Source organism: Pavona decussata, unplaced genomic scaffold (genome assembly GCF_977016875.1).
Source record: "Pavona decussata unplaced genomic scaffold, jaPavDecu1.1 SCAFFOLD_124, whole genome shotgun sequence".
In the NCBI taxonomy this organism is placed as follows: Eukaryota; Metazoa; Cnidaria; class Anthozoa; order Scleractinia; family Agariciidae; genus Pavona; species Pavona decussata.
In genome coordinates this window covers 270,804-286,294 of record NW_028145538.1, presented here as the reverse complement: position 1 = coordinate 286,294, position 15,491 = coordinate 270,804, and the positions used below count along the sequence as shown (strand labels likewise).

The window sequence follows — 15,491 nt, the reverse complement described above, 5'->3', positions numbered from 1 at the left end:
AGATCAAGAACTGTTTCTTCTGGCCCGTTGATCGCTTTTACTTTTATAAGAAAAAAAAAATTTACATATTGTCGTTCACGAGTTTATTCTGTGGCTAGGCGAGGGAGCCAGGTAGCTAGCATGCGCTACATATACGATTTTCACCGCTGTTTGCCGATGCGAATCCCATAAGTAGCCTACACGGGGATGCTCCGCCCAACTGGGGATGCCAAGGGCACACATGCACTAGACAGATCAGAGTACATTGCAGAGACATTTCTCATGTTACCTGTAATTTTCTGTAGTCTATTCTTGAAATCTGCATCCGACTACAGCATTCTTATGCGTAGTTTTGTCAACTCAACTCAAAAACTGGAAAGGGTGACTGCTATAAATGTTTATCAGCCTTTGGCATCTTGGGCGACACACCCCTGATTGGAAAAATCGCCTCGCTTCGAAAGAAAGAGATCACTCATGTAGCCACGGTTTTATTCGCAACGAAATTAATCTATTAGTCTATTCTTAAAATTTGCATCCGACTACAGCATTCTTATGCGTAGTTTTGTCAACTCAACTCAAAAACTGGAAAGGGTGACTGCTATAAATGTTTATCAGCCTTTGGCATCTTGGGCGGCACACCCCTGATTGGAAAAATCGCCTCGCTTCGAAAGAAAGAGATCACTCATGTAGCCACGGTTTTATTCGCAACGAAATTAATCTATTAGTCTATTCTTGAAATTTGCATCCGACTACAGCATTCTTATGCGTAGTTTTGTCAACTCAACTCAAAAACTGGAAAGGGTGACTGCTATAAATGTTTATCAGCCTTTGGCATCTTGGGCGGCACACCCCTGATTGGAAAAATCGCCTCGCTTCGAAAGAAAGAGATCAATCATGTAGCCGCGGTTTTATTCGCAACGAAATTAACACTGCGCATGCGCCCTCTTTAGTAGCTATGAGCTCATGCAAGATCCGATTTCGTGATACGCGTTTAAATGGCTTGATATGCGTTGTTGGTACTGTCATGGACAGATTTCAGGCTGCAATAAAAGCAAGGAAAACGCCAGTTCAGTCGCCCGTATCTCCGTGACACTGCATGTTCTGCGGCTTTAATAAGTCTATGTTGTCATTTACAAATATGTAACCACTCAGCGAACAAGAAGGCGGAACGATGTGTCTATCACGCTGTAGAAACATCTCTGGTTTCCAGTTCCCACAAACAGAGCAACGTGCGTGTGAGCAAATATGCAATCAAAACATGAAAAACAATTGACAGTTCGATGTGAACATAGCGTAGATCTTTGCGGATGCCTTTAAACTTGAAGACTTGAGCGTTGGTCTGAGTTGCGAAAATACTTTCTATTGAGGATTCGCTTTCAAGGTAAGCGTAAAATTGTATGTATTTTCGACACCGTTTAAACGACGTTAGAACACAACAAAGACAGTACAATCACCGTTTTACCGTAAACCTGTCACTGATCTTTCCAGGAAAAATTACTATGCTACTCATCATGATAAAGTGTATTTGGTGGCGATATAATTTATCAGCCTGAAGTACGTATTAATGGTGTTTATAAACATTAAATACTTCCAGCCTTCGAATAAAAAGCCGAGAAATATTTTCCAATAACATTGGCGTTTCAACCCCTCGTTTCTCGAGGTAATGTGTTAAGAGAGATACGCGGTTTCTTTTCGTTACTAAAACTGAGGGTTCCTCCCATAGAAGACTGAAAAACATTTCTACGAGAAGCAGATAGTAGAAGGAGAATTATCATATTTCTCGGTCTAGCTTCAACTCTGAAACAAAATCCTTTTCTTGTCATTAATGATTTAACACAAGTTATTTTGCTGCGAAATATGACGGAGGCGAAAACTGGCGGGAAAGGTCAAATCAAAGTTATTCCATCTGTCATTTAGGACAATCACATTTATTTTTCATTGACAATCAAAAGTAGCATAATGAGTATTTGGGTTAAACATATTGTCAGGAGTTGATGTTTGAGTTCGTTAACAGGTTTGCGAACCTCCAATTGTCTCTGTCTTAAATACAACCACCCGCTGTAAAATGGTGGTTAAGGAGAAAGACATTTTATGCTTCATTGAATAGCTTTTAAAATAAAAGCGCTAATTAAACGCAAAATTAAATTACCGGCTTTTGCTTTTGGGTTTTCTTTTTAATATTTTGTAAATAAAGAAAAAACGACGCCAACAAAACGTGGGCTTTAGTACGAAACAAATGAGAATTTGAACCAACTATAAGGTGCGTTGGTTGCCAGAGTATTTTCGGGTGTCCTCTTCATATCTTGGGGTTCGTCTCATGGCTAGCGCTCCCCAACCGGTTTTTGATCGTCCTTTGGATAATCACCTTGAAATTATAAGAGTGTGGTAGGAAAATCTTTGGTTCCGGCCCAAAGTGACAGTCAAAATGCACCGTCGCACTGTGATCCACTGACGGCCACAAGAAAGTGAATGTTCTCTTTAATTACTTGGTGGAAATGATTTTGTCTAGCAGGCTGGAAAAACACGAAAGCTCCGCTAAAACATCTCAGTTTCACATTGTTTTCACCTTTTTCTCCCATTTCTTGGTGGAGCAAAATTAATGGCAGGCAGGCTTCTAATTTTAACGAGTATGGCTACAATTTTATGTTAAACACATCGCTTATAGGAAAAGTAATCAACAGTTTTAGCGACAGGCATAGCACGCTTGATCGTTGACATTGGGTAATGCAATAGTAGTTTTGATTGGCCATCCGGCCAATTGATAGCAGCCATTATACCGCGCTCGAGAAAGGGCGGTTAATCGTCTTCTGGATTTTTTTTGCAAATTTAAATCACTTAACGGAGAAACAACAACAACAGAATATTAAATGTGAATTAGGGAGAAACGAAGACTCGGAAAAAATCCGAGTCCCAGATGGGATTACCCACAATTTGACCCTTGCTCACCATGGAGTCTCCAGTAGCTCAGTGGTTAGAGCATCCGACTAGATCACGGAGGGGCGGTGGGTTCAAATCCCATCTGTGACTCGGATTTTTTCCGAGTCTTCGTTTCTCCCTAATTCACATTTAAATTTAAATCAACAAGATCTAACAATGCGTGTTGCCTGTTTTTTATTGAAAACCGTTCCATTATTCCACTCTCGCTTGTTGGATATGGGACGATCTATTATTTCGTATCCGACGCTCTTAATGATTTACTTACTGATTTTTCCCATTCATTATCAAACAGATTGACCTTGTTGTATTTGTATGTTTTATATTTATTCTTCTTGTTCCATTCCAGCCTTTCGTTTAAATTGTCAAATTGCGCAGCTGTAAGTTCGAAATGCCAGGCCTCGGAACGAGACAATCTAGTGGTGAACAATAAAAACAACAGTGCTTCTGTCTCGGGACTGTCGGTCTTAAAATTTCAAGTGGAATTTTGATGGTCTTAAAACTAGCATAGCCATCAAGGGTTCGCTTTTATAGCTAAGCTTTGTTTTAGGAACATTAAATTTCCACCGCAACGATCAGCCTAATAGACCCTCTAAAGTAACTCTCTACTGTTTAATCAGAGTACCTGATACCGTGCTGAACCTTTGAGTTTCTTTCAGGTGGTGACCATGAAACACAATATCACGAAGGTTACAAGGAATGGCCGTCAAGTGTTAGGCAATTCCTTGGTTGAAGACTTAACGAATGGCAAGAAGAGCATTGTATAGCGATTCTTCCGAGTCTGAGGATTTCGCCTTGGAAAATTACAACGTACGCAGGTATTAATCCAAATCGCCATCATTCCGTCAGTCCAGTGTAAATCACGAAGAATACACTGTCTTGGAACCTTTAAATGTCAAGAGTAATTAATATCTCATTTCTCCTTAATTTGTCTCTGGTAACTTGACTGATTTGCAATTCAGAATTATAACATAGCGTGCGTGCATCCTAATCTAATTCCTATTGGCGTCATCATGGTACATTTCTCAACATACGCACGGCCGTGCGTCCATCCGATGACGTGTGCAAGTCAGATGGGGGAAGCATGCGCGCGCTGTGTTATTAAAAAACTTTTACAGAGAAACAACACCATAAAAATGTATATTTATAGGAGCTTGTCGAAATTTAATAAAACGTTTAGATTACACCGATGTGAGAAACCACTTTCACCTTTTTTTTTTTGTACAGAGAATGTTGTAATTAATCAGGAAAAAAAACCTGTTTTCTAGGAATCATTTACTCTATTTTCACTATGTTATAAAAGAATTGGTTCATGCTTTTAGCTGCGCGTATATCGAGTTATGGATGCACTTGGGAAGTTTGGAGAGCACTCAAGAAGCTAGAGTTGCTCTCAGCTACGCCTCGAGCAACTCTTACGCTTCTCTCGTGCTCTCCAAACTTCCCGCGTGCACCCATAACTCGATATACGCACGTTAAGCATGAACCAATTCTTAAGTCGTTGTACAGTCTATTTCATTTTCGTCAAGATTCTAGTCATCGAGCTATCAAGTCAACGAAAGTTCTAGCGACCAGTCTCTGTATAATTTGATTGGTCAGAATCAATTTCGATGATTGTCTGAGCCTGCGGTTTCGACCGAGATCTTACTAAGTAACTTCTCTTACTCAGATTCCTTAGGCTATTCGGCCAGCGGTAGGTCACCTGGAGAGACTCTGGGGAAATCGAAATATTGAAATTTTTTGATTCGCTGTCCCGAAAGGGTTGCATTGTTTTTACCGCAGAAATTGTGCGGTGTAAAATCCCAGTAACCCAGAATCTCTCCTGGTGACCAACCGCTGGCCAAAGAAGCTGAGGGCTCTGGGTACGGGAGCAACTGATGGCGTATCAGTATTACAGGCCAACTCTCGCAGCAGCTCATGCTGTTCAAGTAACGTTTTAAACGTCGATTATAAAAATAACGTTAACTGCTTGCCGCCCTCGAGCTCGAGAAATAAATGGTATAGACATCGATGACTGAGTAAAGAGACTCTCTACAATAAACTTGATTCATTTAACTTTCATTCTCAAGAGTCAAGAGTAACCACGTTGAAAAAGAAGAGATCAACTGATATTATGAAACATTTTATCGAAAGAAGGAGAGAAATGACCAGAACGTTTACCGCGCGTTTCGTTTCCCGAGAAACTGCTTAGATTGGTCGCTATTGCCTATTCACGATGTTGTCACGAAGCTAAAAATTACTGTATTGGACACCCGCGTGTTTTCGTACTCCGAGCGGGTAAAACAAAGCCATATAAAAATAGTTGAATGAATGTCTGGGATTTAAGAGAGAAAGGGAAATTTGCCTTTGAAAGCTCGGGCACTAAAGGGCTCAGGGCTTTTAAGAATGCATAACCCTCGTAAGGGGAAACTTAGCGCAGATGTCTTATACCTCTCAGGTCGTCATTAACAGGTATCAGTATTCTTTCCTAGGAAATACGACCTGTGATAATTTGACACTGTCAGCTGATTTCACGCATCCGTGCACCGTGCCTCAGCGCACTAATACGCCATATTCTGTTTCCTTTCACTAGGTTAGCGAGTATAAGCACGGAGACTGAAGATACAAGCGATGGAAGCGACGAAGAAAACAGCGTTACCAGGCTGGAGGCCGACAAGAGAAAGTAAGAAGCGCTTAACTTTGCAATTTTCAGTTATTAAATATTTATGTTGGATTAATTACTCCACAAAGAAACTGAGCCACTCGAAAGTTAATTTCAGTCAGCTTTTTTTAATAGGCTTCTTGTTTCCAATTTCTTTAGAAGTGTATGACACAGCTGTGCCTCTTTGTGTAATTATGCCCTTTTGACAAAAGAGTACATGTACAGTTTCCGTGGAAAATTACATAATTCAATTGATTGACCTTTCGGAACACTAAAGATTTTTAAATCATCTGAAAAACAAAACTGAAAGCTAACCTTTGGGAAGATTAGCATTCTGTTTGCATTGCTTATCATTAACCTTTCCCCATATTAGTTGCGCGGAATGGTGAAAATCAGTTAAAGCAGAAGCGTGTAAGTTGTATACTTCTGGTTAAACAAATGCGCTGATTTTTGATCGTTTACCCTCAGCAAGTAAGTTTGATTTATCCATAGTTCTTATAGCACAAGGGGAAGAGCAAAAACGAATGACTCTGCTGCTATTACAACACAATACAAGTGCTCCATTTGAAGCTTAGGTGTCGCTCAAAACTGAGGCGATCACTAAATCTTATAATGTGTCATTGTGTTTTTAATTTAATATCTGCTAAGCAGAACAAAAACACCTGTAACGTGGGACTGGTGTGGAGTAGTTGCATCGAAACTCTTGCCCAGCTTCAGAAAGAGGAACAGTGACGAGACCCTGTCGGCGAAGAAAAATCGAGTGGATTATCCTAGGCCCTGTTGTTCAAGTCAATCCATGTACAACTCGTTTTTGTGCGAACTGTTTAGCAATCTCAGTCGACATAATACCGCGGGAAAAACAAAACATTTAAACAAAATTTCGCCAATTACTCTTTAACAAGAGAGGCTCTTGTCTTTGGTCATTAGCTCTTTTTTACTCTCGGCCCGATTTCTCTAAGACTTTGTGTTCTTCATCCGTCTCAATCACGCGAACAAATGATAAAATCATGTTATGCTCTGGATTTGCCAGACAACTTACGCATTCCAGTGAGGAGGATTCTTTATCCCGAACATAAAACTAATAGAAAAGGTGTAGTGTAATCTTGATTACGGCAAGGGGTTGAGGAATAATGGGAGCCCCGTACCCCCAATCTCCCTCCCAAGCGCCGTAGTTGCTGATTAAGAGTTACACGATGTTCTCTGATATTGGGCAGCATGTAAATATTACGGCATACTTCTCTATAAATTATTCTAACCATAGTGACACGTGGGATTCCCATTATAAGTCCATGTCTGACCTCAGTCTACATTACCTTCCGAAGGTTTTACTGCTCAGGTAATAATTTTGAAATTTTGCAAGTGATTCTATTCTCATATTTTGCGCTTTTCTGTTGAATCACTACAGGGATTTCCTGCCCGGTACACCACAACAACACAATGATATTATCCATGGAACAACGGAGGGGCAAACAGAAGTTGCCCAAGTTCATACCTATAGAGAAACAAAAGCTTCACCAAAGTCAAATCCCAGTAATACTACGCAGACCGGTGAGGACTCCCCAAGGAGGGAATCAGGTGCCCATTCGGCCGCCCCAGCCTACTCCCCAGAGGAAGAAAATGAACTTTTTTCGACCGAATACGTCGACAAGTTGGTGGCCTCATTTTGGTCCAAAGTGGATCAGAAGATTGAAACAGCTGTTTCCCAGTACCAGTCGAGTCCGCAGGGCGGTCAGCAGACTAATACGCAAGACAATGCGCACACAAAGACAGAGGACAAGCATAGTGGTGAGACGAATCTATAAGAATAACAATATTCCTGAAAATTAAATAACATAATTGTCCTTTGTTTTGGATCTATTTATTTATTTTTATTATTTTTTTAACATTTTTTTTTTATTTTCACTTAAAGCACAAATACTAGAGTAATACAAACAAAATAAATACAAAGTTAATTACACTAACGCTTACGCTACTCGCTAACACTAATTACAAAATAACATTACGTTACATTCACAGTCGGCTAGATTTAACTTATGCTGTGGTTATATAATTATATAAACCTATATACTAATTTGTACAAATACTTCTACATCAAATTCCTTTTTTTGGTAGAACGTCTGTATATACAACTGCGCTATAACTGTTAATACCCGATACTCATCTACTACTCATGTTATTACAATAACCTGTTTTCCCATTTTTTATAATGAATAGATTCTTTTTTATTATTTTTTGCAATTAAAAATTCAGGTTTCCGAGTTTCAAATGTTTTAGCCCTCAGTAAGGATACAGACGGCTTAATATTTTTACAACGACATGAATAAATGATATATTTCCCGCATCCTATCTCTACTGCAGATGATTCTTTGTAGCTTGGTCCTAATTTAGCCCAACTTTTAAACAACCTCGTTTTCAGGGAACGATGTTCACTTTGTTAGACCTTGAAAGCCGAGGCTCTTTTTTTACCAACGCATGTTATTATCCAATATTAATTAGTATTCCAAGACGAGTTTCCCTATTTTTCATTTAGCTCTTTTATATGTACGTAGACTTCATATATTTTTAAATATTTTCTCTCACATTGACACCATTGTTAACTCATTCATTGTAATAATTCTCCCACTTAGGTTAGTAATGTCAGATGAAGAGCCACCTTTGTGGAAATGCTGATATTAAACCATTATTATTATTATTATTATTATTATAGTTTATTATTATTATTTATTTATGGAAATAAATTGTAAATAGATTTTTAATAGCTCTTTTTATATACTTGTAACGTGTAAATAGCAATTTGTGTGGAATATTTTAATAAAGTTATATATATTTCTTTATTTAATTATTAATATTATTATTATTATTATTATTATTATTATTGTTATTATTATCATCTCTCATTACATAGCCCCTTAAATAATTCGATCAGTTTACACTGAACAACCACACGGGATTTTCGTGTACTGATGCAATTAAATTACTGCACCATGTCATCAGTATTACAAGATATTTTCGTATCATCAGATTTTCCATAATTCCGCCTGTAACAGCATTCATATTCTCATAAATTTGCTAATTCATGCCTTCTATGTTTCCATTGTTGTAATCCCTTTAGCTTTCATCTGGAGATCAGCGAGTTCTACTTGTTCCATTCCTGCAATTTCAATTGTTCTTGGACCACGAAAATAGCCTTCATTTTTCTATAACAAACGAAAATCCATGATTCCAGGCGATGAGTTCGTACACAGAGCTCACGCACAACATATACAATTGTTTTAAAAGGGAATTTTATTTGTCTTGCTGTTTTCTATTCTAATGTTCCTGAATCTCGTTCTTTTTACAGATGAGGCGTGTTCCCTGTCCAAGTCTCCTGGTGGAGTGTGCGTTTTTATCCTTTTTATATTCCAGGTATTTTGTTCTCGTTGCGGGTTTGGTTGTGTTGTTTTGATTTTTTTTATTGGTTTTCCTAGCTTGTTACTCATTATAGAAACTTTAAACCTGAAGAACCGATTTTTCAATGAAGATTCTGCGGTGTTACGGGAAACGTTAATGCGAGACGCCTTGCTGGAAAGGAGGGCGCGCAAGGGGCTGTGGGTCGGTATCTCATCATCAGCCGCGCTCTGTTTACTTGCATGTGACCCCGGCTTACGAGACTGCTGCTGTCCGTAACATAGCTTTCAATTGTATACGAAGGTGACCTTATTTTAGCGCTGAGAAAATAATGCGCGCTATTTCATTGCAGAGAAGTCAGTAACAAATTCGTTTAAAGTTTGCTCTAAGACCTGGAATTACTTGACATTAACATCCATATCGATATTAAGTGACAAGTGAAATTTCTTCCTTTTTTTCTAGTTTATAAAAAAGATTTTCGACCTGTGCAAAGACAGAACAAAGAACAAGGGGAAGGTCAGTCCACTAATTCCTAACTGCTTGAAACAAAATAATCACAGTACACGGACATGAGCGCGCCAACCGAAAGCTTTCATTGACGTATTTTCAACTATTTGTTTATAACAACAACAACAACAACAATTTTATTTATAAATTAAATTCAGATTACATAAGGGGCTTGTCCCCCAAATAGCCACAAAGCTAGTCGAGGCGGGACAAGATGAGCATGAGAACATAATGGAAAAAAAAGTAAACCGACTTACTTTTCAAAACTGTCCTTTACAAGGCCCTATTTAATGAGAGTATGCATCTTTTTTTTCTTTTTCGTTCTCCTTTTTATTTTTAAATTCATTATTATTTCTACAATGTGCGCACAATGGTAGCACTTTTAATAATACAACGGTTCCAGTTGTTCAAAGCCCGATTAAATTCACCTGGGTTAACGCCGAACTTTGAAGAGAGTTCAATGACTAATAAATAAGGATGCTTGTAACAGATTTTTGCCCATTAGTTTTGCCTTAGACTTTTCTTTTACCATTAGCTTAATATTACCTCTTAAAACATTTTTGGGGTGCGAGATAAAAACCCCGGTTAACTTTTAATCGGGATTACTGTTAATCGGCTTTCAAGCAACCAGGCCCAGGTAAGCACTTGAGAAAATACAAATTAACATTAGGAGCTCTCAAACAAGTAATGGCTGCCGAGTAAAATAACAACAAGAAAGCACTTTGCACACTCAAGCCCAGTTGTGTTAAAGTTCAGTGAAGCTTGAATACAGGAAAGAAGTCTTTCTTTGTTTATTAAAATTTTATTTAACACCTGTCTGTATGCATACCGTATTTCACTGAATAAAAGACTTTCAAATCTCCTTTTTATTTCAAACGAAAATACAGGAATGGTTTACAGACGGAATGTGGAGAGAAAATTTGAAAGCGATTATCACCCATCGTCACACTAACTTTACAGTTGTCATGGTAACGATGATGGACTGCTTTTTGGTGGTCGCCAACATTTTAGTAGACTTTGATGTGATTGATGGTAAGATTCCTTCAATAACAACTAGAAATACGTGACTTGAATACCCTCATAAAGCTGGGACTTGGTGCCGCGTTGGACATAAATGCGAAGTAACAGAGAAAAAACCGTAACCGGCTCTCCTATCCAAGAACCACAAAATTGACATTTTGACAACCCACATCAAATAGAAGGCTTCCTTTACCACTTTTCTCAGCGTCATAACAACCAGATTTTCCACCCTTAACCACCAGATCCAGAAGACGGTTTAATGGCTGCTATTTCTCGCGTATGGTATAATGGTTAATGTCTCATGCCCGCTAACCGAATCATAACTCTAGAATTTCATTATCCATAACTTCATTTTATTGTTTCATTTTCAATGAAACAGTTATTCCACTCGAACTTGTTGGATATGGGATTAATACAATTAATCGTCTCTGCACTCCTCATTGGCAACTATCATCTCATGGGACGCGCGCCATGGAATCATAAATGAAATATACTTCAGGGGTTTATAATTTAAACTTAATGTAAACATACGAAATATTTAGATTCAGTGTCACATCATCATTTAGAAATAACATACAAAGCAGTTGGAATCTTGAACAAAAATCTATTTTGACATCGTACCGGGTTCGATGAGTGCAAGCAACACAGGCTGGTAGAGCTGAGGTGAGGACGAAACGCGACTGGCGCGCACTTTGAACGCAGCTGATTGCATACGAAAGGTTATAAGTAAATGAAACACCATATTTGCCGGGAGATAATTTATCCACCTTTTTGTCTGACATATATCTTGCAGATCACGGAATTGAGCTCATTTTCACTGGTTTTCTTTTCATCAATTTGACAGTAATGTTCTTGTTTCTTTTTGAGGTAAGATTTTTGTGTATTTATAACTCGGATGTCAAACTTTTAACTCAATTTTGATTGGTTCAGCAGTATTCCTGATGTATCAGTTATTATTACCAAATACGAAAAATATTGAATTTGTCCAACTGCGTCGAAAGAGGGTTGAACATAAAGTTGCCAAAAGATCGTTCTATGTCTCGATGCTATGGATTCTAACTAGGTTGTAATTTTTCAGACCATGATCAATAATTTGTGAATACTCTTATATCCTACAAGGATAGAAATTGCCCAGAGATATTTGCTCACGGGTCTTCATTTAAAGCTACTCAGGGATTAAATGAAGCATTTTTCTGGGAACAATGAAGTAACGTTTCTTTACATCAGCCGACGTCAGGAGGAACCGTATCCTTCTTATGGCCCACGTCTAACTTACCCTGGAGGTCACTATTCTTGTGTGTTACGAGAATGTTAATACATTTGTTCGTTTGGCTTTCAGTGTTTTTTAAGAATAATTGTACTTCGAAGGGATTTATTTCAAGATAAGATGGAGGTTAGTTCAAAGTAAAGTACTGTTTAATTTCTTACAAAATAACTCGGGCACTTCGTGCTTTGCTTGATATTTAAGCTGGCCTCAAAACAATTTGAGATCAAACCTATTGCATGCAAAGTACAGTGAATTAGCTAATATTAGAGCGGACATGTTGAGGTTGACAAGGATGACATACTCTTTTTATGACCACTTAATTAATAAACACTGTTTAACTTCCCAACAAATGACATTCATCCTGACATTTAATTTAGGTATTTGACGTTGCTCTGATGGGTTTCTACTTTTTGGTGGAAGTTATTTCAAGTCATGGTTTCAGGTGTGTAATTTATTAATTAAAATTAAGAAATCAAAGTAAGTCTGTATTTTTTACCGTGCCATCCTCCTAACAAGCCAAATATCCAAAAATTGGTACACTCCAACGTTAGCGTGCATGTGCGACAGCCCTTGGCATCGACGCTGAAGGATTTGGTTAGTCCTCGAATATTATAGTCCAACAAGGGCTATATCAGTCATTCATGTGGAAGTAACCCAAACCTTAAATTCGACTGGAATTTGAGCCCCAAATTTGAAGGATTCGAAATTCGCACTAATTTATAAGTACACACCATTCCACGTCACCCCACAGGTAGTCCACACTTTAAGCGAACGTTATTAGTATGCCATACACGACCAGAAGTAACACAAAAATTGTGCTCATTTCGAAGGAAAAAGGCCACTTTGATAATGTTCATCACTCTTTAATTTACTTCTTTCTTTTCTTGTTTTTCAGTGACGTAAGCAAGCCTTATCCCAAATATTTACATATGATTGTTATTCTGCGATGTTGGCGGATTGTAGTTGTTTTAGAACGTAAGTTGATGCATCTGTAATCTGAACACAACACCGATGCCCTTGCACATAATCCACACTTACTTCTCCAAATGCTATCCAGGTCAATTGAAACATGCAATGGGACTGGCTACACCAACGCTCTCGTGTGATTTCTTTCTTTTATTATTCTTTTTTTCTTGTTTGTTTGTTTGTTTTTAGGTTTGGTTTGGTTTGTTCAGTTTGTTTCGTGGCCTTGCGTTTCTCCAAACTTCGGTTGACATAGGTTTTACGTTAATTGGAAGGTAAATCGATGAAAACATGGTCAAAAATATGTTTGGCTAGTTTACACGAGAAACTACTACCAATCGATAGAAAACGGATTTGAAGAATACTTTTAGGGCCGCAAAATGTTGGATTGTCCTGAGAAACGGCCCGCAGGACCATTCTAGTGGTTGAGTACCTCAAACATTTTGAAGCCCTGAGATTACATTCTCTCAATGGACTTTGCGGGGGGAGGGGGGGGGGGGGGGGGCTTGTTAGTGGAGAGAATTGAAACATTGACGGGCTACAGTCCTGTTAGTGAGGGCTTGTTCTTCTTTTCTATTTTGTCTCCTATTTGCTAAGTGTTAACTAAAATCAAAATTCTGTTGTGTTTTTGTAGAGCTACAAGAGGAAAAAGAAGCGGAGCTCAGTGCCATGGAGAGCCAACCGCCGAGATAGCAACAAAATACATGGAACAATTAGGAAACATGAAAGTTTACAAATAACAAACAGATAATAATTGTACACATTTTCAAAAACCCTTTCCGTGAAATGAAAACCAGTGAAGAGAGATGGTAAATGGTCCCGTTTGAATCCGTTGGCTAATCCAACAATGTACCCAGACCTAAAGGTAGTCCCTTACAATATATATTGTAACAATATTCATGTACAGTTATTGAGAGGACATTTTTGCAAGTATTACAAATCTCTTTTTTTCGCTGCGCAGTTTAATAGGGGACGCAGAGGAGTAAGATTATTGGTGCGACGTCCACCACACTCGAGTTGCTTGCATTATAGCCAGCGATCTAGTTTCCTGTTTTACATCGTTCATCGAATGATGAAGTTTAGTTAACGCACATACAAAGTATGTTTAGTTGTGTACAAAGATGCTGCTACCTCATCCTTGATCTAAATTAAAACAGTTACCGCACTTCAAGCCACGAGGTGGTGAAAGTAACGTGACAAAATGGCACGATAAATCTCTGGGAGTCAGAAGGTGGTGAGGGTCACGTGACAAAATGTCATGGTAAGATCGGTTAACACTTGTTAACATATCTCAAACTGACCTTGGACACCTCATGGGTTTTGCACAATGCCGTGTTCCTTAATATCGTCATAGTACTGATGTACAAGGGAACAGAAACCCATAATTTATTAGGCAGAGAACTGAATGAATAGAGCTCCAGCTGAGCCAAGGAAAATCATTTGGGGTTTAGCACTGATCCACAGTATTTAAGGTTTAGCACTTGTTCTAAAACGGTTAGCTTTCGTTTATTGTGATTGCCTATATGAAATACATTAAAAATTAAAATCCTTAGCAGCTAGTCTTCGTTGGGGTACTGAGTGGTTATGGATAGGAGAAATTAAGCAAACGACTCGGCTTCGAGGCTTACATTATTATTCTCCTTCTTTTTCCCCTGAAGTTTGAAATAAATTTTACATCATGTAATTTTAAGTGAATGTCCAAGATCAGTTTGAGAGATGGACCTGGTTCACTGCTGGAAGTTCCAATAGACCCCTATCAACTCGGGCGGCCATGTTGAGTCTCTGGAGAATAAAAAGCTTTGTTTTTGCACGGCTAGCCTCGCACTGAATACGCGTCTGGCCGAGGCTTACCGTACGAAAATAAAGCTTTTTATTCTCCTGAGACTCAGCAAGGCCGCCGAGTGATAAGGGTCTATCAAACCCCATCACTTGATAAACATTCCGTGAGGGAATCAAAAGTTGTCCGTTACAAAATTCGCTTCGTATCCTGATAGGGTAACTGATTTCAATATGTTTTATATATTGGACTTTTTAATGCGTGGATGATGCCCATCTTCCACTTATTGGACGTGATAATTTTCCACCATTAGCGATTATTCAGATAGTAAATGATAAGATAAGTAATAGCCGTGTGACAAAACTTGACAAATTTATACTAAATTAAATGGTACATTTGCAAAGCTTTCTTTTTTTTTTAGCTGTTGTATATATTCAACCCCCAATTCTTTAAGGTATTAAAGAAATATTATTTTCCTCGGTTTTGCATTTTTGGGAGGGCTTGCAGAATTCCCACAAGTCGACTTCTTTGAGTGACGAAGTCGTGAAAGCGAGCGACGAACGAGGGAACCAAAACCACCTAAACATAAAGAGTTAGCAGGGAAAATAATATTGGAAAGGGCTTTAAGAAAGTCTAGGAGATGGGAGGGGGAGAGGGGGGAGGGTGTGCAGCTGATGGTTCAAAACCGTGCACCAAGAAATGTGCTATTTTGTCAACCTATCAGGGGCAAAACAGAAGTCCGTTTCCCGCTATAACGAAATCGGTTGAATTATTTTCAGGTCGAGCTTTGAATGGTTAAATGCATTACTTGTTTCTTTTTTAACAGAATAATAATAGAATACATTTCACTATAATCAGTTTGCTTCTGCAGGAGGTGCTCCCTTGTATGAGCTGTATAGGTATGTGACGCCCCAAGGGGTGTGGATTTTGAGCACATTTGGTCTGAAAATGAGGTGCGCTCAACATTTAGGGCAAAACTGTTCCAACGTAAAACAACGAAAAGCCTCCAAAACAGAAAA

At 38.5% G+C, this 15,491-nt stretch overlaps 1 protein-coding gene across 2 annotated transcripts; it reads left to right on the top strand.

Moving 5' to 3' along the window:
* Positions 1–1,004: 1,004 nt before the first annotated feature.
* LOC146469316 (uncharacterized) lies at positions 1,005–14,875 on the top strand. 2 transcript variants are annotated; one of them, XM_085123270.1, is made up of 12 exons: positions 1,005–1,360; positions 3,573–3,731; positions 5,483–5,572; positions 6,957–7,336; positions 8,892–8,956; positions 9,401–9,454; positions 10,333–10,477; positions 11,259–11,332; positions 11,805–11,858; positions 12,110–12,174; positions 12,628–12,707; positions 13,330–14,875. In XM_085123270.1, exons 2-12 carry the CDS (start codon positions 3,658–3,660, stop codon positions 13,386–13,388), a joined length of 1,140 nt encoding a protein of 379 aa, XP_084979396.1. In that variant the 5' UTR covers positions 1,005–1,360; positions 3,573–3,657; the 3' UTR covers positions 13,389–14,875. The 2 variants fall into 2 exon arrangements, with proteins under 2 accessions (XP_084979396.1, XP_084979397.1); XM_085123271.1 differs by lacking the exons at positions 1,005–1,360; positions 3,573–3,731 and adding an exon at positions 5,225–5,361.
* Positions 14,876–15,491: the final 616 nt, after the last annotated feature.